This window comes from Halichoeres trimaculatus, unplaced genomic scaffold (assembly GCF_033239565.1).
Source record: "Halichoeres trimaculatus isolate MK-OKI-2021-1 unplaced genomic scaffold, fHalTri1.1 fHalTri1_scaffold_7, whole genome shotgun sequence".
Taxonomy (NCBI): domain Eukaryota; kingdom Metazoa; phylum Chordata; class Actinopteri; order Labriformes; family Labridae; genus Halichoeres; species Halichoeres trimaculatus.
The window spans coordinates 19,545,113-19,567,799 of record NW_027437185.1 but is presented as its reverse complement, the minus strand read 5'-3'; the positions used below and the strand labels follow the sequence as shown (position 1 = coordinate 19,567,799).

Sequence of the window (22,687 nt, the reverse complement as noted above, 5' to 3'; positions counted from 1 at the left end):
GTTGACACAGACTCTGCGCATTGCAGCACAGTTAGGTGAAATGGTGCAATTGTGATTTATTGGACAATATTGTGATCTATAATTGGTGAATGATAGATGATTTTATTAGTGTAGTTTAGGGCTGCAGCTATCGAATATTTTAGTATTCGAGTATTCTACTGAAAATTTCATCGATTAATCGAGTAATTGGATAAAACACATTTTTGTTAAGTTAAAGAGCAGTTATTTTTCAAATGAAAATTTGTTTCAAGCAAGTGTAAAATCAAGTGACTTTGGGTGATAAATTCTAAGTTCCGTGCGATGTGATGATATATGAGATACAAGCAGCTGATGCATGTCAATACATGCTTTCATATCAGTCTCCAAACTCCAGAAAAGAAGCTAGATTTGTTGCTAGTCACTATTTTGAAAAAGAGGTAGCTTGAGGGGTCTGAAAACTCTCTAAATATGGTGTCAGCTCTATTTGAAATGCCACTCTTTGAGCTGTTTTTAAATTAAACGATTTCTCGAGGCGGAGAAAATTCCTCGATCATTTTTTGTAATCGAGTACCTCAAAATATTCGAGGAATCGTTTCAGCTCTAGTGTAGTTATCAAGGAACAAGCAGATATTATTCACAGTTTTTAAATGTGTTTATCTCAAACTGAGAAACATACAAAAGGTAAAAAACACAAAAATATATTAAACAGCACTGTTCTTAAATTAAGTTTGGAAAAATAGAATTCTCTCTGAGAATAAAGTGTTGCTTATTTAACATTCACTTATTTCCGTTAGAGCAAAAAGTTTGTTAAAATATCTGTTAAAAAATCAAATCATTTCAGTAAAGTGTAGATGTAAGACACACAAATGAATGATGATTATCTGTAATTCTTTGAGAGGGTAAGAGTAGCTTGGGTAAAAAAGTGAACTTCTCTATCTTTAAAAATGTAACAGATCATGATCACACTTTATACATCCTTGTATCGGATATTTGATATTAAAGCAGATACTTTCAGACATTCATTAATCAAATGAAGTAAGCTTCTATTCACAAAGATAAAGACAGGGATGTGAAAGATAAACACATGAGATTCACCAGAATACAAAGTGAAGCAGTGAAGTGAAGTGTTTGAAGCTCAAAATGTCCCAAAGAAAGGCTTCCACATCCTTTAGGAATAAACATCGGCCGCTCATATGAATAGCTGACAGCTAACATCTACGCTTCCAATCAGCAAAGAGCAAATGGGCGTTCAATTTAACCTGATTTAGCCTTCCTACTCTTGCCGCTTCCCCTCATAAATGCTTTGCAACCCACCTCCAGCCAAGCTCCTTGTTTTACGCTGTGTCTGATTCCATCAGTGTCATACGTGTTGTGAGGGGGGGTGTGCTCTCCACCTCAGGCTTTGATATTCCACATGTGTGCTTGGAAATGCAGGGAGTTCCCAGGACAGAGCCTTACAGCAAAATTTGAGTAATTGCATGTAAATAATTAACCTTGTCTCCTTTGAACCTGAAAAACCTCACAGTGTCTGCTGTTGTGTTCAGTTTTTGTGCTGCTCTTTTAAATTGTGTTTCTAAGATCATTCTGTAAACAGTTCTTTGTAGGTTGTAAATAAAAGTGTTTCTCAGACACTTCAAGTATGTGCACTATCTCTACCTGAACTCCACTACTCTCACTGTATGTTTTTGTTCTTACAGCTCAAAGATTAAAGGGATAGTTCAGTTTATTTTTTTGAAGTGGGGTTGTATGAGCTCTATGTGACCACTTAGGACATTAGATACAGTAGAACGGTGTCTCCTCTCCCTCAGTAAGACACAAACTGTAATCGATGGTGACGAAGAAGTAGACGCTAACAGGGAGAGACGGTACCAAATTCAAAGGCTATTTTCTCTGCCTACAAGAACTAAAATCAAAAAGTAATACCACAGTTTAAGAGTATGCTACATAAAATATTTTTTAAGTGCATTAAGTCTTCGGAAATATAAACATTTATCCGGACCTAACTAACTGGTCATGTGTCCTTCCGCGCAGCGCTAGTGCGCTCCGTCCCCCCTCCTCCTTTCAGCTGCAGGGAATGTAAACAAGCTATGCTTCAGGCACTGGTTGTAGTGTCGTGTAAGTTTGATCAAGTATTGTAATTCTTTTGTTTGTACTCTAAGGATTGTGAGGCAGCGTAGGAAATTCAAAATGAGTGACTATGACAGCGACGATAAAGTTTCATTCACTTTGGAACCAAAAGGATACCTGTATGAACCAGAGTACACAGAAGAGGAGCTGCTACAGATGTCGACTGAAAGGAATACAGAGGAAACATCCGCGGACACTGGACATCAAGATAGAGTCGGAAATACTCAGTGGTGTAAATGTCTGAGCTGTGACTTAATGCCCACGGATTCTGAGTGTTACTGATGTCACGAGTGGAACTTGGTTACAGACACTCTTCAGGATTTGTCTGAGGACACTGCTGGCTCGCAAGTCGTCTGTATAACTCATCACACAGATTTCCCTGCTCTTCTGAATTCTGGAGTGTCCTGTAACAGCAACAACAACAACAACAGTCGTGGCAGCAGTAACACTCAGCATCTTGATGTCCAGTGTCCGTGGATGTTTCCTCTGTATTCCTTTCAGTCGACATCTGTAGCAGCTCCTCCTTTGTGTGCTCCGGTTCATACAGGTATCCTTTTGCTTCCAAAGTGAATGAAACTTCATCGTCGCTGTCATAGTCACTCATTTTGAATTACCCACGCTGCCTCACAATCCTTAGAGTACAAACAAAAGAATTACGATACTTGATCAAACTTACACGAGGCTACAACTGGCGCCCGAAGCATAGCTTGTTCACATTCCCTACAGCTGAAAGGAGGAGGAGGGACGGAGCGCACTAGCGCTGTGCGGAAGGATACATGACCAGTTAGTTAGGTCCGGATAAATGTTTATATTTCCGAAGACTTAATGCACTTAAAAAATATTTTATGTAGCATATTCTTAAACTGTGGTATTACTTTTTGATTTTAGTTCTTGTAGGCAGAGAAAATAGCCTTTGAATTTGGTACCGTCTTTCCCTGTTAGCGTCTATTTCCTCGTCACCATCGAGTGTGTCTTACTGAGGGAGAGGAGACAACTTTCTACTGTATCTAATGTCCTTAGTGGTCACATAGAGCTCATACAACCCCACTTCAAAAAAACTGAACTATCCCTTTAAGAATGATCTCCCTTACTTTATGACTGTAGTACAAACAGTATGTTCAGAGTAACATATTAAAGTTTGAACATGTGGGTGTTTATTCATTCTGAGACATGGTTGTTTAATTAGTGGCAGACTTTAAGTGGACAAGAAAACTGCTCCTATATCTGGCTCTCTGGCTGATTAGACACTGATAAAGCAGTGTGTGAACAGTGTTTGATCAGGTCAGGATGGTGGATGTTCACAGCAGACACCAGCTGTGACTCAAACACATCCCATTAAGCCCCTAATGGAGACAAGGCCACTCTAGTTTTACAGTGTTAGCAGCCACATGCTAATGTCTGATGTATAATGCTTTGATCTACACACTCTGTTCTCTGTCTCAATTAAGTTGGGAATTAAATGAATTTAGTGTGATCCCCATAGCGACTGCATGTTATCTCTCTGCATGGTTTAAAGCCTTGTTTGTCTTTGATCGTAACATATATGCCATGTCCTTTTTGTTGGTTTTGTTCATTACAGAGGCTTTTATCTGTCTTTCATACATATCTGGAACTGCCTTTTTGATTTATTTCCATCTGTCCAGTCATACTAATGAGGGTAACCAGTTATCTGAGGTTGAGATCAGGACTAACATCACAGCAGAGTTTACACTGTGGCTGTTTTTCAACACAAATCCTTTCAATCCATTCAACCGCAAGAACAATACCACCAGGCTGTTTCTCTTTTCTCAGCTTTCATTAGAGCTCCAACAACAAACCCAGACTCCCACAGTCGTAGCTTCATTAACGACACAGCTTCATTACGTGATATCCCTGCACCTTTCACCACTTTAATACCAAAGTCTTTTCACTAATCATCATCCTTGTCCGCGATCATTCAGTATCCTGTCGTCAGCACCACCCACCAAGATTTCACACCAACCTGACTTTGGGTTAGCACGTCATACGTCACCTTCAAAGATATTAAAGATATCAGTTTGATTTAAGAGCTCACACTTATGATGGGTCAACCACATCCCACTATGGCCACACCTTCAGACCTGCACTTTCCCACTGAAACAGCAAAAATCTCTGCTACTTCCTGGACCAACAAGTGTTTTTGTAAAATCCTGGAATTTCTTTCACGCTGTTTATTCAGAACAGTCTCAGCCGCTGCTACTGATGCTGGTCAGGCAGGACAATTAGCACTTAAAGCCATCTGACTTTAGTTATCTCAAGCATATTGCTCCTACATTAGCTCCATTTAAAAAAACTCTGTCAAATTCTTTCTGACCCCAAAACCCCTTTCTGCTCTTTGCACTTTTTTAACAAGCCATAATCAGCATGGATGTCTAAATTACCCTGCAGCCCACAGAGCCTTCAATATATCCATCCCCAACTGCTTAAATAAAAGCATCCGCCTCCACCTTAATCCCCTCCTTTTTATTCTTTATCCATCCCCAACATGCCCCCTCCTTTGGTTGAACTCAACATTGTTGTGCTGTGGCCTTTTCTGGTGGAAACCTATTGTCTCTCTTTCACTGCCACTATCATTTTTTTTACCTCCTCCAACTCCTGTTTTTTTTCTTTCTTCTGTCTGTCAAATGAAAGTGGGTTTGTGCTGTTAGCCTAGTGTGAAATGACACAATGCTCAGAGTCAATGAGCTGCTTTGATCTTTTGTCACCCTGGACACCAGCCAGCTGTGCCTGGCTGCCACAGCGATAATGTCACTGTGGAGATTGATTTGGAAGAAGATGAGGTCGACGCTCAGAGAGAATAGTCCTCATTAAGCAGCTCACACTGCGGAAAACTCAACGCTTACTTCATACCTTTTACCATCCTTCTCCTCGCTGTCTGCTCCAACTTATTATTTTTCTGTCCGCTTCAGTTAGCAGTACATGAAAATCTGAAACCAACCCAGCAGCTTGATATTTTGTTGCATCAACGTTCAGCTTTATAACTACAGCGCCCTGATTCCCTTGCTCTGCATATTTCCTGCTTGGAGATGAAGTTAATACTCTGATCTCTTCCTGCAGGTCCAGACGCCACCAAGGACCCCTGTCTGAAGGTGCGATGCCCTCCTCACAAGGTGTGTGTTAGCCATGACTACCAGACAGCCATCTGCACCAATCACAAACAGCCAGCTCACAGGTAAGAACCTGGCATCAGATTAACCCCCAGTTTGGTGCATGTCCCACATATAGATGCTGAAGTTCTTCTCACAGTTGTGAGTTTGCCTCCCTCATCCCGTCACTGTCTCCTCCCTTGCTCTGCTCCTTTCCTGTCTAATACCAGAAAAAAAAAGCCCAAAAATGATCCGTCTAGTTTGGCAGATGTGGATGGTTCAGGATGTAGTGTGGGCTGAAAGCTAAAAAGTGGGTCATTTATGTAATTTCTCTGTTGTAATTCTGGTAATACTCAGTTCTTTTTGAGTTACATTAACTACAGAAAAATAACATTTGACAGCCCAGAGTCAAAAGTTTATGACAACAACAACAAGCTCAAAAGTGGACATGACGACTGAGGAGGTTTTTGATAGTTTATAACCTTTGGGGGCTGAGGAAAATAGTCTCTAAAGCTTTAAAAGATAATGTCCCTTTTTAAGGTAATCTTTGTTGTATATTTTGTTTTTATGGAGGTATTGCTATTGTACCTCTTGCATAAAAGACAACAGCGGAGTCAGCGTTGTATGAGGTGGTGGTCAGTAGGGCTGTTAAGTGCATTGCGAAAGTTCCGCCATTGCTATTTCTTCTTTGCGTTTTACTAAAGCAAAGAATCGAGTAGTAACAGCAACACTGTCTCCACAGTTTGTGGTGGTACTGCTCCATTTCGCCCGTATATCTGTAAGCTTTATGGAAATGTGCAGAAAAACAGACAAAACGAGCGCAGAGCATGGGCATGAGGCTCAGTCCGTATCTGGACCCATATTAAACATTGAGCATAAATGGGCCTTAACTCTTGCTAACACCCCACATCAAACACTTGAATAACAATAATTCATTTTCACTCTTGGGTGCTTGAAAAATTGATGGTCAGCATCATAAACACCAATGAAATAGCCCATCTGTATTAGATACTTGATCCTGATTGGTCATAACCATCATAACAAAAGTAAGTCTACAGACAGGAGTGTAATGCTTGTTGACTGGATAACAAAAATGTTATCTTCAGTTCTCATTGCGTCTACGGGAAACTAACTGAAAATTCGAAAATGATTACATTTATTACCAGGATACATGATGAAGGAAAATTATTCACATGGTAAAGTAGCATTAGCATTACATATTTGTGCGTCTCTAAAAATAACACCTCTGTCATCCTGGCAAGCATGTCAGCAGAAACGTACCTTACAATCAGTTTGTTTGGTTTCTCCTGGCTTAAAGATTGAAGAGCTGGAGATTATTTATTGTTTGTTTAAGTAGAAGCTTGTGGTTTGGTTTGATGCTTCTTAAATTTGTATGTGCAGCCTAACTGCTGAGTTGGAAGATCTTCTAGAGCTGATGTTGATTTTTTGTGTTGATTTGTAGTTTAATAGCAGTTGAATGAGTCACAGTTACATTAGTTCCAAAAATCATGTACAGAGGCAGCTATTACATACAGGAATGTAAAAAGCCACCAGGTTTTAAAATGATAAATGATAAAAAAAAAAAAAAAAGGATTTAGTTTATTGGTGTAAAAAGCATCTGTCTGTCTCTAACTCGGTGATGAGTTCTTGTATTTCTCCAAGAAAAATGAGCTAAATATGTTGTGTGTTAGGAGTGTGTTAAAATTCAGTCTGCTTCGGTGCAAAGATGTACAGGCGCATACTCTAAACACCAATTAATTTTAATAAAACTATCTGTTTGCTCTTTTGATTTTGTCAGCACCTAATTTGTTTGTTTTTTCAACCTTGTTATGTTGCCATTTTTAAGGTTTTTCAATTTTTCAGTTGAAGAAGCATTTCCCCCCAAAAGAAACCCGAATACATTTTGTCAGTCTTGTGTTTAATTGATTTCCTCAACTCATTAGCTCCTCAGATATTGGCTTGTACTTTCTCTTTGTATTGTATTAATTCAAAGTCCAACTTTCCTGCTTAATAAATTAGACTATCCACTTTAAATCTGTATTTGCCCGACATTATCTCTCACAGAAGCTTTGGACCATGATGTTATTTTATCTTTGAGTTAAATTAGTATTAATTAGCATAACAGAGATTAAGTGTCCTTAAGAGGGCGAATTCAGACTTTGTAGTTATTTGCAATAAGTTGTTCATCGTGGATGTTCTTTGCCAACAAGTAGAAACTTTAGTCGTACTGAAATCCACAGGACTTTAATTAGTTTCTTTCTTAGAGCTGTTGGCATAAGATTCTTCTTGCTGAAATGGATTGAATCCAGGTTAATGACTTAATTTAAGAAGAATATATACTTATTAAAAAAAGAAGTTTGAAGGCTAGTAGTTTAAAAGTGTGTCCAATTCTGTCTGACTGAGTCAAATCAGAAGCTTCAGACGGGAAAACTCAAGAGGGCCTTGAAGTACATCAATAGATGAGCAGAATAGAGGGATCAGTGTTTTATGTCTGATAGAGTTTTCTTAGTTTACAGATCATCCACCCTCTCGTCTGTGGCATTGTCTCTGTAAATATTTATCACACTGGCTCTAAATTCCATTGCAAACAAATTTGGCCCTTCAAATCACATCAACAGTTTGAGCATAATCTTGTACTTCACTGTATTTATGCAGAGCACTTGACATGAGAGTTGGAGAGGCATTGAGGAGCATTTGATGTGGAGGCTGATGAGGGGAAACATTTTCATCTGTGAGCACACTTTAATTTATCCATGGAGAGAGCATACTGCAATGTTTGGGGCTCGAGAGGCGAGAGAAAACAAGAAGATGGGGTTTGTGATGTTAATCTTTAAGTTTCACAGCAATGATATCTCCCTCAGGGCTAAAGGTTGAACCCTTATTTGATGTAATGTTACTCATTTGACTCTTGTCTAATGTGTGACAAGAAAAAAAGCTCAGATTGTTTTTGTTTTTTTTACCAGAAATGAACAGATGTTAGCAGCTACATAAAGCCGCCCTGCTTCACAGTCACAATGGGGCCCTTATCTTCAGCAACATCCTGATGTCCTTACCTCTAAAGCCTTTTTTGACAAACAAAAACTTTATGTACACCATCGGGCCTGTCTGTGTGATTGTTTCATTCACCCATTGTACAAAAAATAAATTTGCAAATTCAAAAGAAATGTTTCAACAGATTTTTATCCCCTGCATGGGTTTGAAATTTGTTAGATACATTCCTCAGAGCGCAGAAATGAAAGCAGCGTGTGGAACTTCCCGAGGTTCACTTTGCTTCATTTGTTGTCCTCACATTTCTCTGTATTGAGTCTGTCTATTCCATCGTCATGCACTGGATCAGGAGGTGGCAGGGTCCTCACTAAGAGCACTTAGATGAAAATTGCAGTAGGACTTGGATTCAACATAACTGCAATCATTATTGAAAAGCCTCAAAGGACCAATCAGGACTCAGCCTTCTCCAGCTGACCCTGATGACCAGAAACACTCAAAAGATTTTTGTCTTTTTATTAAAAAAAAAAAAATCGTATTCTCCTAGTTTGGATAATATTCGTGCCTCCAGAGTTTTCATTTTTCAGTTTCTCTCACCACAAAAATGTGTATGACAACGCATTCTCTAACAGAAAGACTTGGAGAGGACTGGAGATGTTATCAGTTGTATTATTTTTAATGCATGCATCACCTTTCTGCTTTGTTGAGTCAAGTCTGATTTATGACTCCATAAAATAAAACGTGTCACTCCTCTTTGTTTTACAGCGTGAAACCTAGAAAAGGCAGCGCAGGCCATAAGCACAGGGTTGAAGCTGTTGCTCATGGGAAATGTAGGCTCTGCTCAGCGCTTCAGTCAAGTCCCGTGTGTGGCTCTGATGGACACACCTACACCTCCAAGGTGAGACAGCTTTTTTCTTTTATTGAGCTCAATGGGTTTCAAACTCTTCTGCTACATCTCTGAAACTTAAAGTATTGATTTCTTTTTATGTAACTTTGCAGAAACTATGTTATGTGCATATATTGTATGTTGCATATATTCAAAAGATTTTCTTTTCTTCTTCATCATGTATCCATTTATTCCTTCTTGACTGTGTTTACTTGAGCAGCAATTTCACGTCTCTTTTGCAAATGATCAATGAAAATTGGTCACCAATCATCGGCTAAAGTTAAATATATTTTCTGGACACATATCCTGACCTCTATCTTCTCATTGTGCTCAATTTCAAGTCGCTGACCTTTTCTCATCATCTCATTCTCAGCAGCATGAAAGTAAACTTTGCCACAAAGTCAGAACTTCATCATGAAGGATAAAAGTAAGATTTAACAACAGCGATCAGCTGAGGTAGAGGAAAACCAGACCGAGAAGCTTAGGAGAGAAATCTTATTACTGAAGAAAGTGAAAGAGCGAATTGTTATGGGAATGTTTTGGTTTCATTTATGTGCTCCTGAACTTTTCTAAGAAACTGCAAGAGCCTTGCTGCTGAAACTGTCTTGTTACTTGTTCACACATGCCCCATGACCCCTCACAGCTTGCCTTGCCTGTCAGGTGCTGGGCAGGATGGCAGACAGGACATGACATCAAAATCCCAACACAGAAGCTCCAGTGAAATGTCAACAATGTGACGGCAAACAAAATAACAATGACCTTGTGCTAAAATGACAGTGTTCACATTTTCATCCGGGCCATGTACGATCAGAAATGTGCCAACATCATCGCTGCTCCATCCACTCACTCACTCATGCTTCTAATCATCCAATTGCATGTCCCTCTTCCGGGTCCTACAGGTCACATGACGTGAACAACATCACCCACACACCTGCTCATAGTAATTTCCTAAGTGTTCCCTACTGCATCGTCACAGTGGCTCAACCTGATTCACGCTGGCAGGAAAAGTCCAGGGTAAAAATTACAACATGCAGCCCGGCCTGAAAAACAAGTTTTATGCATCTAGCTAAAGACTATAGACCCTTATTGATATCCACATGGGATTATAAAACTTAAAATGAGCTGCATTCACTTGGGAAGTCCAAAAGCTGTCTTCTTTCAAGAAACTAAATGATAAAAAACAATCCCTGAATTGCTTAAAAAGAGTTTAAAAATCTGCCAATAGGAAAAAATATCTATTGTTTGATACTTTGACTCAAGACATTCTTATTTCAGCTGTCTTACTTATTGGCAGATTGTTTTTAACTCTTTAAGAGCAAGCAGGTGTCAGTTATGCCTTTAACTTTCCTTAAATCAGTCATTTTTCTGGTCTCACAAGGGGATGTGGTCCAGATTTAGTCCCATAAGAGGATTTTTTAAAATATAAATAAGACCTAAATGTGGATTTTCAGTATTTAAGTTGGTGGAGCAAAATTCATGGACAGGAACCTCAGACAATTTGAGAACATAGACAACTCCTCAGGATCTTTCCTGGCAGAATTATAGTCTTTGTGACAGAACCATTAGTGAAGTGAGTAAGAAACTCTCTGGACACTTTCACACTGCTGTCACTTGCTCAGTGTCGTTAATTGTAGTTTTACAGTCAAGGACACTCTTTAAGCCGGCTCTTTGACTCTTAGTAATGTCTGAGAAGACAGAATCAATAAAAGCAAACCTGTGAGAGGAAGAGTTCAACAGCGGTCATGTTTCCTTTGCTGGAAACTTGTTTCTCCCACATCAGCAGCGTTTTTAGCCTGGCTGGAAATAAACGAACGTCCAGACAGATAGTGTTGTTTACGGTTTAAATGCAGGGTTAAGCCCTCAACCCAGAGGTATGGAACAAACTGAGATAGCAATTGTGGACTCCTTGTGTCAGAGGAAGTCTGGGCTTTCTAATAACCCAGCTGCTTGAAGCTGAGCTGTGAAGGGAAAATTGTGAAAGGAAGAACAAAAAGAGGGAAGGGCAGGGGAGTCCCGCTGCTCTCCGCGGTAATTTAGTTGGAGGGGTTCAGTTAGCTGGTGGAGTGATGGGTCCCTGTGGCCCAACTTAAACTCTGTTCACCAGTGAGCTGCTGGTCTCAGGCTTATTCATGTTTTATTATTACATTACATGCCTCCCTCATCGTAACCACACACACACCCTCAAACATACACACTCAATATCCTATGAAGAGGACAGAGCTCTTATCTCCTGAGAGGCCTCAGCCCACGAAGTTAAGTCCATTACTTTCCTCCCCTTAAATCATCCCTTCTCTCCCTCCCCTCTCCTCTCCTCCCATGTCCTTTATTCTTTCTCCTACCCTGTCCTCTCCTCTCCTCTATTTTTACTCCACCGAGTCAGGTGTTAAAACACTGTTTCATCAAAACCACATTAACCCCTGGAGAGAGACAAACATAAAGATTCATGGGGCCTCTCGGTGTGCTGACAGTGACTGGGGGAGGTCATCTATTTCCCGGGCGTTCTCCCTCCCTCTCTTTCTCTCTTTCTGTCTCTCCCTCTTTCAACGTCTCTCTGCTCAGACAGCTAATTTAATATGTCCAGAACAGGACAGGAGCACTGTTCCTTTGTCAACAAATTTCATTAGGCAACATTAGCCGCAGCATCTTAGGGGTGACGGGCAGGTGAAGAAGGATTTGAACATGGGGAATGAAAGCACCGGTGGGATAAAGCTTAGCTTGTAGAGGGCATGTTACGTGCAAAGATGTTTATGCACAGTCATGGTCTCGCCCTGACAAAACGTCATCAGTGTCTCCAAAACAGAATTTACATAACTCATTTCACTTTTCATTATTCCTCTTGGAAGGTTCTTGTAATTGGATTTTTCCCCCCAACTAGTCCGTACAATTTCTTACCCCTCACTTACCTGAAATGAGATTTACACTGTTAAATTACATTCTGAAGTAGTCCATCTTGCTCTTTGCGTTGCATTAGGTTTGTACTGCAGTGAATAATGCAATGTCATCTGGCATCTCTGTATCTAATGGCATGTCTAGATGGCTGCTTAATGGACACGTCTGTTCATCAAAGATGAATGACTAATCCTGTCTCAGCAAATTTTCTCCCTAATCAGCTCAACAAAAGAAGCTCATGTTCAAAAAAAATTCTTTGATCTACAGTGATTTTGTGTAGGGACAGACTTAAAATTTAAAAATAACCCTCTCTTTTTACACATTTCTGGTCTGAAGAAAGCTTGTTTATCAATCCACATTTTGCTGCAGTCAGGTGAAAGTTGACAGAAAATTAAAAATCAGCTGATGCATTAAAGGTGTTTTCTTGACCTGGAGTGCCTTGTGAGGTCAAAACACCCAGTAATGATTTCCACGTGTTGAATTTTCATCTAAAAAGTGTTGTCTCGAAGCCAAGCTGCGATAACCCTGATGACACTGAATGAGTTGTTTACTTTCTTACTTCCAAGGCAGCTGAGGTCTTTGCTTAACTGTTTTTGAGGCTCTTTACTTTCCAAAATGAGTGAACTGAGCTTTCAGTGTAGAGTTAGCTCAGTCCTCCTTTGTTCTCTTTGAGTTCCCAGCCCTGAAGTCTTTGAGATATAACTTGTTGTTTGTGTTTCTCTATGTGATTTTTACAGTGTAAGCTGGAGTTCCAGAGCTGCCTGTCGGGGAAGTCGATCTCAGTGAGATGTGATGGGTTGTGTCCCTGTTTGCCTGGTCAGGAGCTCAGCAAGGCATCACACAGGACTGAGAAGGCCAGTGAGTATCATAGCGCTCTGGATCCCTCTGATGACACACGTGATACCGCTGAATTTAGTCATTAAAGCTGCTTTACACTGTAAACAGCCTTTCTTTGATCAGTCTCCTTTTTTAGGTACAGGAGGTTGTGGAGGGGTAGACAGGTTTGAATGAAGAGATTGATGGATGGAAAAATACAGGTGGGAAGAAAGGGTGGCACTACAGCGGGATGAATGTGCAGTCAGGGGGAAGGTTATCTGTATTTCAGCCATTTTCAGAAAAACAGTATTATGATGACACACACACACACACACACACACACACACACACACAAACACACACAAACACACACATACATCACACTCTTCCAAGGTAATTCCTCAAATTCTCCAGTGATTCACGGCCTTTCCATTCCTTTTCCTGTCACACCTTTCCCTTACTCAAGTTATTTCCTTCCCCTCCTCTCCTTTCCCATCAGCCCATATTCTGACAGCTTCAGGGAGCAGTGACAGAGTGAGTGTGTGTCTTATTGTTTGTCATGAAAATAGGATTTCAGTAGACGGATGGAGAGATTTTGGAGGAGAAATGCAATCTATTGGAAAGCGGCATGAGGAAGGATGGATTATTATCGTTAGACTTTACTTGTTTTTAGATGGAGGAGGGGATGTTTGACTCTGAGTGTGTGTGTGTGTGTGAGTGTGTGTGCTGTGAATCTATCTAATACTTAGCAACTGACTTTTTTTATTCCTCTTATTCAGAAAAAAAACACAGACACATGTGTTCTGCTCTTGCAAGTCTGTCAGTAATCACTCTCTGATTAAGAAGCATTTAAAGAATCCCGAGGTTCATCAGACACATTTAACACAAAAGATAAGTGTCTACTTATTAACTACAGCTCTCCTTTTTATCTGACGCTCTCCTCCATGAGTTGGCGGCTGAATGATGGAGGGAAAATAAAGTGGTGCTGTAACAAGAGAAGTTATTCTGACTTTAAGTTTATCTAATTAATTCCCTCCATCATTTTTTCATGGACAGAAAATTATGTGTTGGTTTCTCTGAAAGCTTGGCATTGGAAGTGAGCTCACTGAAAGAGTTTGAGTGTAAAGAAATCTAATCTAAAGCCAGATCGTGGACAGAGCGTGCATACAGTGCTACACTGATTTCCTCTAACTTTTCTCTTTCAAACTTCACTCCTCGTCCTGTTTCTGATAGAACTTTCTTTTTCTCTGGCTCTGCCTCCTCCTCATGAATGCCAGCGTAATGCTCCAGCACAGTCTGTCCTCTGACCAGCAGAGAGACAGCGCGTCCAAATGTTTTTAGCATTCAGAGGTAGCAGGGATGAGTGAAGTGAGTGTTTGTCATCTCCCAACCTGATAGAATCTGTCATCAGATCAGCAACACAAAATGGTAAACAGATGGATGTGGCAGTAGGTGAGGAAAAACACAGTGTGGAGTCAGATTGTGTTCCTATGGCAACAGTGGAAAGATTGCAGCAGTTTGGTACGCGCAATCACTCCTCTTTGTTTACTGATGGCCACAGGTTAAAGCGTTGATATTAGACTGGTAAATATCAGTGTTCACACAACACCTGTGTCTGCAACTGTTACTCCAGAGTAACACCTCGAGATGAGATCCAGTAGAAGAGACGCTGCAAACAAAATGACAAATCACTTCATCTTATTGTCCATGTGAGGACTTTCGAAGTGGTCTTAAAAAGGTCTCACTTCTAGAAATAATTAATAATCTAAAATGAGATTATCAGCACCAAATTGGTTATTTATGAATGCTATTTCCATCCATGGTTGGGTCATCAAAGACCAGATTGATTTACAACACAAAGTCCCTGTTACAACCATGCTGGCTGACAAAGTTAAGCAGTAAGGAGCAAGATTTGTCAGATGGCGAACACTGGAGCTGGTCTGTCTGACAGAAAAAGGACAGAAGAGCAGCAGAAAATTAAACAGGAGAGTGATAGAGCACAAGCTAAAGGCTAAAAAACGGCCTACGCTGTTTGTGATAATGTTCATTCCAACCCACATGCAGCAGTTATTCTGCAGTGGTCAAGGGGCAACATCCGGTCAGTAAAATTGAAGCCATTGCAGAAGTGCTAAATGTTACTGTTCATTGAGAATCTGTTTGAGGCTGGCTGCAGAAAGATCCAAAGTCATGTACACACCCAGCCATTAAAACAGACTTTTACAGCATTAAAAAGCATATTTACAACCTGGTTCAAAAAACGGCTTGGGTCTAAAACGCTGATTTCACTATCGGCACACTGTACGGTGATTTTTTTCTAACTCGCCGGTTTAGAAGTTATAAGGATTGTTTGATTGTCCAACCAGAGACACAACTCAGGTCACGGGACTGACAAGTGCACTGCAGCTGTTCAAAAGGAAACTTGCAGCCAGCGTCATATTAAATGTAACTGCAACTGATTGGCTTCATTTCAAGTGTCAGTGACTGGTGACGTCTCGGAGGCTACCTCCAGGTTTCACGTTGCTCTGCTTGGTAAGGTTGGAGTTGGTAGATGAGCAATAGTTGGACTAATAATGGTTTCACTGACGTTACTCATTACTAACACATTTCAAAGCATTTGGCCTAGTTGCACTAAATAAAGCCTAAACTGCACTAACTACTACACTACAAACTGAGCTCACAAAGTTTGCTCGTTGTCACGTTTCCAACAATAGTATCCTGTTGATATATACATTACCTCATTGCTTTGTATTCAGTAAAAACTTGTCTTGAACAAAGGAAAATAGTGTCATTACACCTTGGTAAAGTCATGACCTCGCATGAGAGGGTGCAAGTGCTCATGGGAAAAAAGAGTCTTTATCCTGGAAAAACATTGGCTTTTACAGATAGTGTTCACAGAAGAACTTTAAGAACACTTTAAGAACTGGTCACCTCAGGTTGTATTCCTGTAATATCATAACCAGATGAAAGGGCAGTGGGAACACAATATCTGTTATTTATATATACATATATATATATATATATATATATATATATATATATATATATATATATATATGCTCTGAAAACATCACTAGGTTATTTTTTTCCAATGTAAAATGTGTTAAAAACAGCTGCGCCTGGCTTTTATGAAAGTGTTTTTAGCACATACATAACTGTTAAAGTGACAGACCAGAATAGCAAAGAAGCATCCAATAACCACCCAAAATGAGCAAACAGATACAAATAACCAAAACAAATCATCAGTGAATTCTTAATCCCAGACAATAGCAGCCATATATCCTTACTTAGACTTTAACTGAAGCAATTACTCATGGCACCAACATAAGTCCTCACCACAAAACCATTTCAGCAGGGGGTCCAAAATCTCATCAAACACACTCTTCTCAGCTTTATTGTAAAATCTCAGGGTCTGATTCACAAAAGGTTTTTTCTTTCCCTGCAAAAAAACTGTGCAGCTGATGCAAAAAGGCGTTGACTCACAGTGGGCCTTTACATTCAGAGAGCTAGATATTAAAATATGGTATTTAGAGTGTGCGTGTGTGTGTGTGTGTGTGTGTGTGTGTGTGTGTGTGTGTGTGTGTGTGTGTGTGTGTGTGGATGGAGTCCATCTGTGTGTGGGAGGCTACATGAGGTAAGTGTCATGATGAGTTGACATTAGTAGGAATCATTCAGACGGGCTGAACTAACATAATGAAAGCAGCCGTGAGCTTTAATAGAAGAGTTTAAATACAGCAGAGGTAATCATACAGAAGCTTTGTCCAACATCAATATATTTCATACCGTCTTATCATCACAGCAGAGGTAATTGCTTTGCTGAGGCCACTAAGCTCAATGATGTTTCCGTATAAGTTATTAAATATAATGCATTTTCAGCCAGTCTATTCAGGAGGTTCTGATGTATAATCACCATCTTTTTAGTGAAATGATAGTACAATATAATCACAGTCATTAAAGAGAAGAGAGATGAAAACACTCATTATATTATACAAGTTCATTAAGGTTAAAAAATTAGCTGTTAATCATACAATAAACACAAGCTGTTCTTCTGCAAATTTCAGGTTCGGTTCATCCCAGCCACAAATTCAAGCAATGTAAACCAGTTTCTTCAAACTGATCCTTGTTTTAGTGTTTCCTTAGGGACTTTGTAACCTTTAAAGTCTGTTGTTTTTGTATAGATTTAGACATTATATTGAAGCATTTCATACATGATGTCCTCTTGTGTTGATTTCAAAATGAGGCTGTATTTCAAATTTTCCATAAATCAGCAGCTCTGTTAGAAACAATAGTCAGAGCTGATCCCAAAAAGCGTCAGCAAACGAAGACAATAATCCTAACAAGCAGAACTGTTTGAATGTGATACAGCATGTTTGGATCCATGCACTTTGTGAAGCATTTAATGGCGTTTTGTTTCATCCTATCAAGCTTTTGGTGTTGTTTTTTTTTCACTTTGCACCTTAAGAAAGAAAACCAACTGGAAGCAATGCCGTAAGACAAACAGTTCACTCAGCAAGTTCATGGTTTTTAGTGGTGCATTGTTACAGTTGCTCATAAAACCTCAGAGCATTAAAACTCCAGAATGCAGCTGTGAAATCAGACAAAGACGTTAACATGTTTCTGTGTATCCTAACTTTTCTGGCTGGTTAGGTGTTACACAACGAACATTTTGTAATGTTTCAATGTGAGGCATGACAGAGTAAGATTTTCTCAAACAGAGAGTTTAGATACACTGTTGTCCTTAGAATCACAAGATATCATTCTTTATGTGACTTTAGGATGTATGACACGCAGCTCTTAATCTGAGGATGCCTTCAACAGCTTCTTTAAAGTGCATTCAGCCAAAAGTTACCTTCTTTGATGAAACCTTGTAGCCAAATAATGACTGAACCTTGAAGGCAAGAGCACGAGTCGAAAGCCCATAAATGACTTTGTGCCACCTAGATTCAACAAACAAATCACCTAAACTCCCTGAACAGAGCCGGTAGTTTGACTTCTTAGTGAATGGGGGTGAATGAAAGAAGAACTGTGGTTTTTATTGTTGGATTTCTGTCCCTCCATCTTCTTTCCCTCTTTCTTTCTGCCTGGATCGATTTTGATGGATAGTTGTAGATGATACAGTGAGTGTGTGCTGAAGTATACTGTTTATTTGCAGTGCAGGGCAAATACTGTTTTTTATTAGAGGAGGCAGAGAGGAAGGCTTCAAATATGAGTACCTTTGCCTTAGCAGCACTAATAACCTTTATTTTTCATTCTGTTAGTGGGTGTTTTGGGAGCATGTCTGTGTGATTTTGTCAGACATATCTCTCCCACACTTCTCCTCACTCTCCCTCCTCTATCTGCTGCTCATTTATTTTCTGTCTCAAACATCCAATCAATCATTCTGCAGAGCATTGGGTTAAAGTTACACATTTACTTTTTCATTTCCGATATTTCCTCCTTTTTGTTTTTTTGTTTTTTGTTTTTTTTTTCACAGTGAGGACAAGGATGGATGTTATTTTATTTTGCAAATAGAGCTGAACCTTTCATTTGACATTGGGTCGAAATTGCAAAAATGAATGCTACAAGCTCTCAATTGTATTGTTTTCAAAGGGCCTAGGCTGGGAATCGTCCGGAGAATGAGATAAAAACATTAAATTGTCAAAGATTAGGCCATTGACACAGGTTAATTGTATTTACTAATTGCCAAATTCTGTTCAGTCTTTATTCTCAGTTATAATTGTGATCCTTCCCATTGAGCAGTAAACCCGATTTGCTCTGAAAATCCAATTCTTCTGTTTACCTGTTTGTCATTGAAGGTTAATACTCCGGCACAGACACAGGTTCAATTTGGTCTGTCTCCCATCATCCCTGAGGCCACACTGCTTCAGCATTTAATGTCATCTCTCTCTCATATCAAACAAAGACTTGAGCTGTCACAAACTGAATCTGATGCTGATCATGTGCAGTGGTGTTAATCGGTGCCTGTTGTGGGCAGTAGGATTTCTTTAGTTTCCTGTCAGCTACTGTTGAACAAAGACATTTGAAAAACAAACAGAGCTGTTAGAAGCTGAATGGACTAAATCCCCTTGCTAAATTCAGAATTTTCTGGCAATTCTGTCTCGCAGCTCCACAGAGAGCGCACAGGGGGGACAGACTGTGCCGTCTTCTCTTCTGCCTCCACACTTCCTATCCTCTCCAAACACATGCCAATTGCTCAAGGATTCTTTCTGACCGGTGTGCAGAGTGCCTGTAGAGGATTTCTAGTATCTCCTGTTGAGACTGTCCTCACTTGAAAAGTACTAGAAAAAATACTTCAAACACAGTGTTCACAGTGTCCTGACAAGGTTCCTTGTGTGGCTGAGATGCTGTTACGGTGATGCAAACCCTTATGGAGAGTGTGTGTGGAGGGTTTGGCAAACAACTTTGGCATGGTAGACTATGTTTGCATTTTTTTTCTCATTTTAAGGAATCATGAGCCTCTCATCCTTTATCTCAGACCATAATACTGACCTGTCGGTAGGGATGCTAGACCCAACTTTTCATGTCCCAATACCGATAATGATACCTGGGTTTTGGGTGTGGGCCGATACCGATACTGATTCGATAACAGTGTTAAATAATAACCTGCATGCCCTACTGTGAGAAAAGACGGGGAATGTTTTGAGTAAAAGACAAAAAAATGTGTACATATGGAATTACTGAAGTTGATATTTATTAAAAACTATAAGTGTTTAAATGTTAAACAGCAGTTTGGTTAGAAAAATGCTTTAGAATTTACAGAAATGACTATTTAATTGTCAAATTTTATAACCTGTATACTAAATCATAGTTTAGCCTTGGTGCCAAGTTTGGACCGATCCTTTCCCACCGATATCCGATCCAGCTTTTAGGCTGTATCGGGGCAGAAACCTGATACCAGGATTGGATCGGTGCACTTCTACCTGTTGGTAGGGACGAGTACTGAATTAGGTACTTTTACAAGTACTGTCCAAATTCTGTCTGTAAAGATCCAGGTAAAATCTAACAGTACCATGTTTGGGTACCTAAACACATCCTTATGACAGTGAGGGAGTGGAAGAGTAGTCTATTTTTTATTCTGGACATGAACACAGCATTGGAAGTTTATATATTAAGAAATAAATATGCTTAATTGAAAAACTTTGAAATTTTATTATCAAATGAAATAACGCTTATCAGCACATAAACACACAAAAAAGTACCAAAAACTGGTACTGTTGAGTACAAATACCAATTGCCAGGTACCAGGCATTGGTACTATATTATTACAAATGTGAAAGGTACCCATCCCTACCAGGGTCACCAGTGTTGGGCAAATTACTTTTAAAAAGTAATTATAGTTACTTAAGTTACTTTCCCCAAAAAGTAAGGAAATTAGTAATAGAATTATTCCTTACATAATTAGTTACCAGGGAAAGTCGTACCATTACTGTAAAGAAATTATCAGGCCACCTGATAATGGTTTGTGGATTTCACAAATTCAGCCTATTCTATAAGCAGCCCCTCTTAGAGGTTTGTTCTCTCAAGCTGGTTCTCTTTGTACCTGTCTCACCTCTATCTCTACCTGTCTCCTTTTCTCTGCAGACAGTGTATTACTGATCATTATCTGGGCCAACACCAACCCACTGCTAGAGAGATTGTTCTGGAGAGCAGATAGCTTGGGGCAAAGAAAATCAAACATACCCTTGTATCTTTTTAATGAATCTGACCTTCTATCTTCCTCATATCTCCTATCCGACTGTCCCAGTACATTCCTTCCTCCTTCCGTTACCTTGTTAAGAAGTGTCACCTCACTGCACCGCCTCCCGTTTCACCCTTCTTTCTCTCCATCTGCCTTTCATCTTGATCTGATCAGAACTCGCTCTCGATGTCTCAAGGTGATCACCGCCCACCTGTCCTCTGTCTGGATTAAGAGGCACTGCTTCTCTTTTATATGACAAACTTAGTTAACCATTTACAAATGATGAAGGAGACCTGGGGAGGCTTTCAAGGCCTGACTTCTTTTGATGGTTGGAGTTAAATATTAGGAAGTCTGATGGAAACATTTATCTCGTGGCCTGAAGGAGCCTGGAGGGACTGGAGGAAAAATGTAATTTGTGAAAGTTGCACTCAGTCACCTCCTATTGGCTGTCATAAACTAGACCTTTGCAAATTTGTACCAGACTAGAGGCAAACATGCTCAATGCTGAGGACAAAATCAGTTCATTCAAAGGACAGTCCTTACCAACATCACGATGAATGAATCCTCACTGAGCCTGTCTCTGGGTTTGACACATGACTAGTTGAGCAGATCTTTCATACTTATGACATTTATGAGTGCCAGGCGTAAAAAGATCTGTTTTTACCAGATGAAGCAGATTGTCATGTTTTCATTACTGTACATGAATACGAATACGATATATTGTTTTAGATATGTTCTGTCTGTCTTTATGTCTTCATATTTCTGTTTCAATACATCCAAGGGACTTTGGGGATTTGTATCACTTTTGTCATATCACCTAGATAGTTTCCATTTTCTGATATGCAGATCTAACCTGTGAACTTTCGTTCAGTCTCAAAGGATTTGATCTCCCAAGCTCGTCTTCCAAAAAAGACTTGAAGAGGTGGCATGGGGGCAGAGATGTCCCAGTCTCATCAAAATTTAGTGCATGTCTTCCTCCAATCCCTCCCTATATTTTCTGTCTTTCTCAAGCTGTCCAATCTGTTCAAGATTTTTAAAAAGACACGAGAGATGTGAGGATCATGTTTATCCTGTTCTTGACATATCACACTGTGGCTTTGATACACAGATAATGGAAAGGATGAAGGTCTAAAATTTTCTCAGAAACCCCAAACATCACTGTACCAGAAAAACCCAGTGATAATTTTGTGCAGATGAGTGTGTACAGTTTAAATAAGAACTACTTTTTGGGTGTGCTTTTAGTTGACTAAAGCTGCACACAAGTACAAAAAAAATCATACATATGCATGTGGGGCTCCGGCTGCATCCCACTGGGTTACACATCCAAGGAGACATTACTTTTACTACTTAAATTGGATTTTGCCAGAGGGGGGCCGCAGTGTCAAACTTTGAAAATCCTTGCTTTATCTGATTGTGAAAGCGACTTTAACATAATTCCATGTAAACTACAAATCCACAGCCCTAGACTTTGTTTTGACGCTCATCCATCCACCGTGATCTCCAGACTCTTATGTTAAGACACAGAGGAGGGTGTTGAGCTTTCTGGATAAAATCCTGTTTGTTTCCAGCGACTGACGTCTAAGCTACAGTGATTTTTATTCCAATACATCATGGTGAGTCATTCAGCAGTAGCTAAGCGTGTTTAAAGACTCTCTGAATTGTGGTTTTGTTGAGGTAGTTGTCTCTCCGTGTCAATCTTCTTTTCAGACTGACTCCTGTCTGATCAGATTTGTGTCTTTTAGTGTAAGTCTGCTGGAAAAAAAAAACAGAATGTGATTAACAAAGTGAATGGTTTTATTTTCCCCCAAACAGAGAGAGGAAAACTTGTTTCTACAGTTCATCTTCTACGCAGGCAGTGTGTGCAGTTATGCCACATTTTTCTACATTCAGACGGTAGTTTGTGTTCAAGTCAGTCTTTGAAAAAACTGATAGCTTGTGGGATTTTTCCAGCTGCCAGATTCTGCTGATCTGAGTTTGAAGACATGAAAAGCAGCAGAAGCAAGGAAGTGTCGGGTGAAGGGGCAGGTGGGAGAGAAGCAGGAGGATAAGAAGGTAATTCCCAGCAATGATTCGGCTTTTGATATTTGAGGCGGAGCTGATCAATTCTTCTTCTCCTGAGGAAAAGCAGCTGCTGTGTCGGGCTGTCTGTCGACTTCAACTTCAACCTGGGTAAAAGTTCACTGTCAAACAACCTTTGATGGGTTGGAAGTGAAGCCAATAATATCA

At 39.8% G+C, this 22,687-nt stretch overlaps 1 protein-coding gene across 2 annotated transcripts in view; it reads left to right on the top strand.

The window, feature by feature from the left end:
• The window catches only part of spock1 (SPARC (osteonectin), cwcv and kazal like domains proteoglycan 1), a 133,922-nt gene that overhangs the window by 100,925 nt on the left and 10,310 nt on the right, over nt 1-22,687 (top strand). For both annotated transcript variants that reach the window (XM_074674487.1, XM_074674486.1), the window contains exons 5-7: nt 5,182-5,296; nt 8,961-9,093; nt 12,708-12,828. In XM_074674487.1, coding sequence (XP_074530588.1) covers nt 5,182-5,296; nt 8,961-9,093; nt 12,708-12,828 — 369 coding nt within the window. The remainder of the gene's footprint in view (nt 1-5,181; nt 5,297-8,960; nt 9,094-12,707; nt 12,829-22,687) is intronic.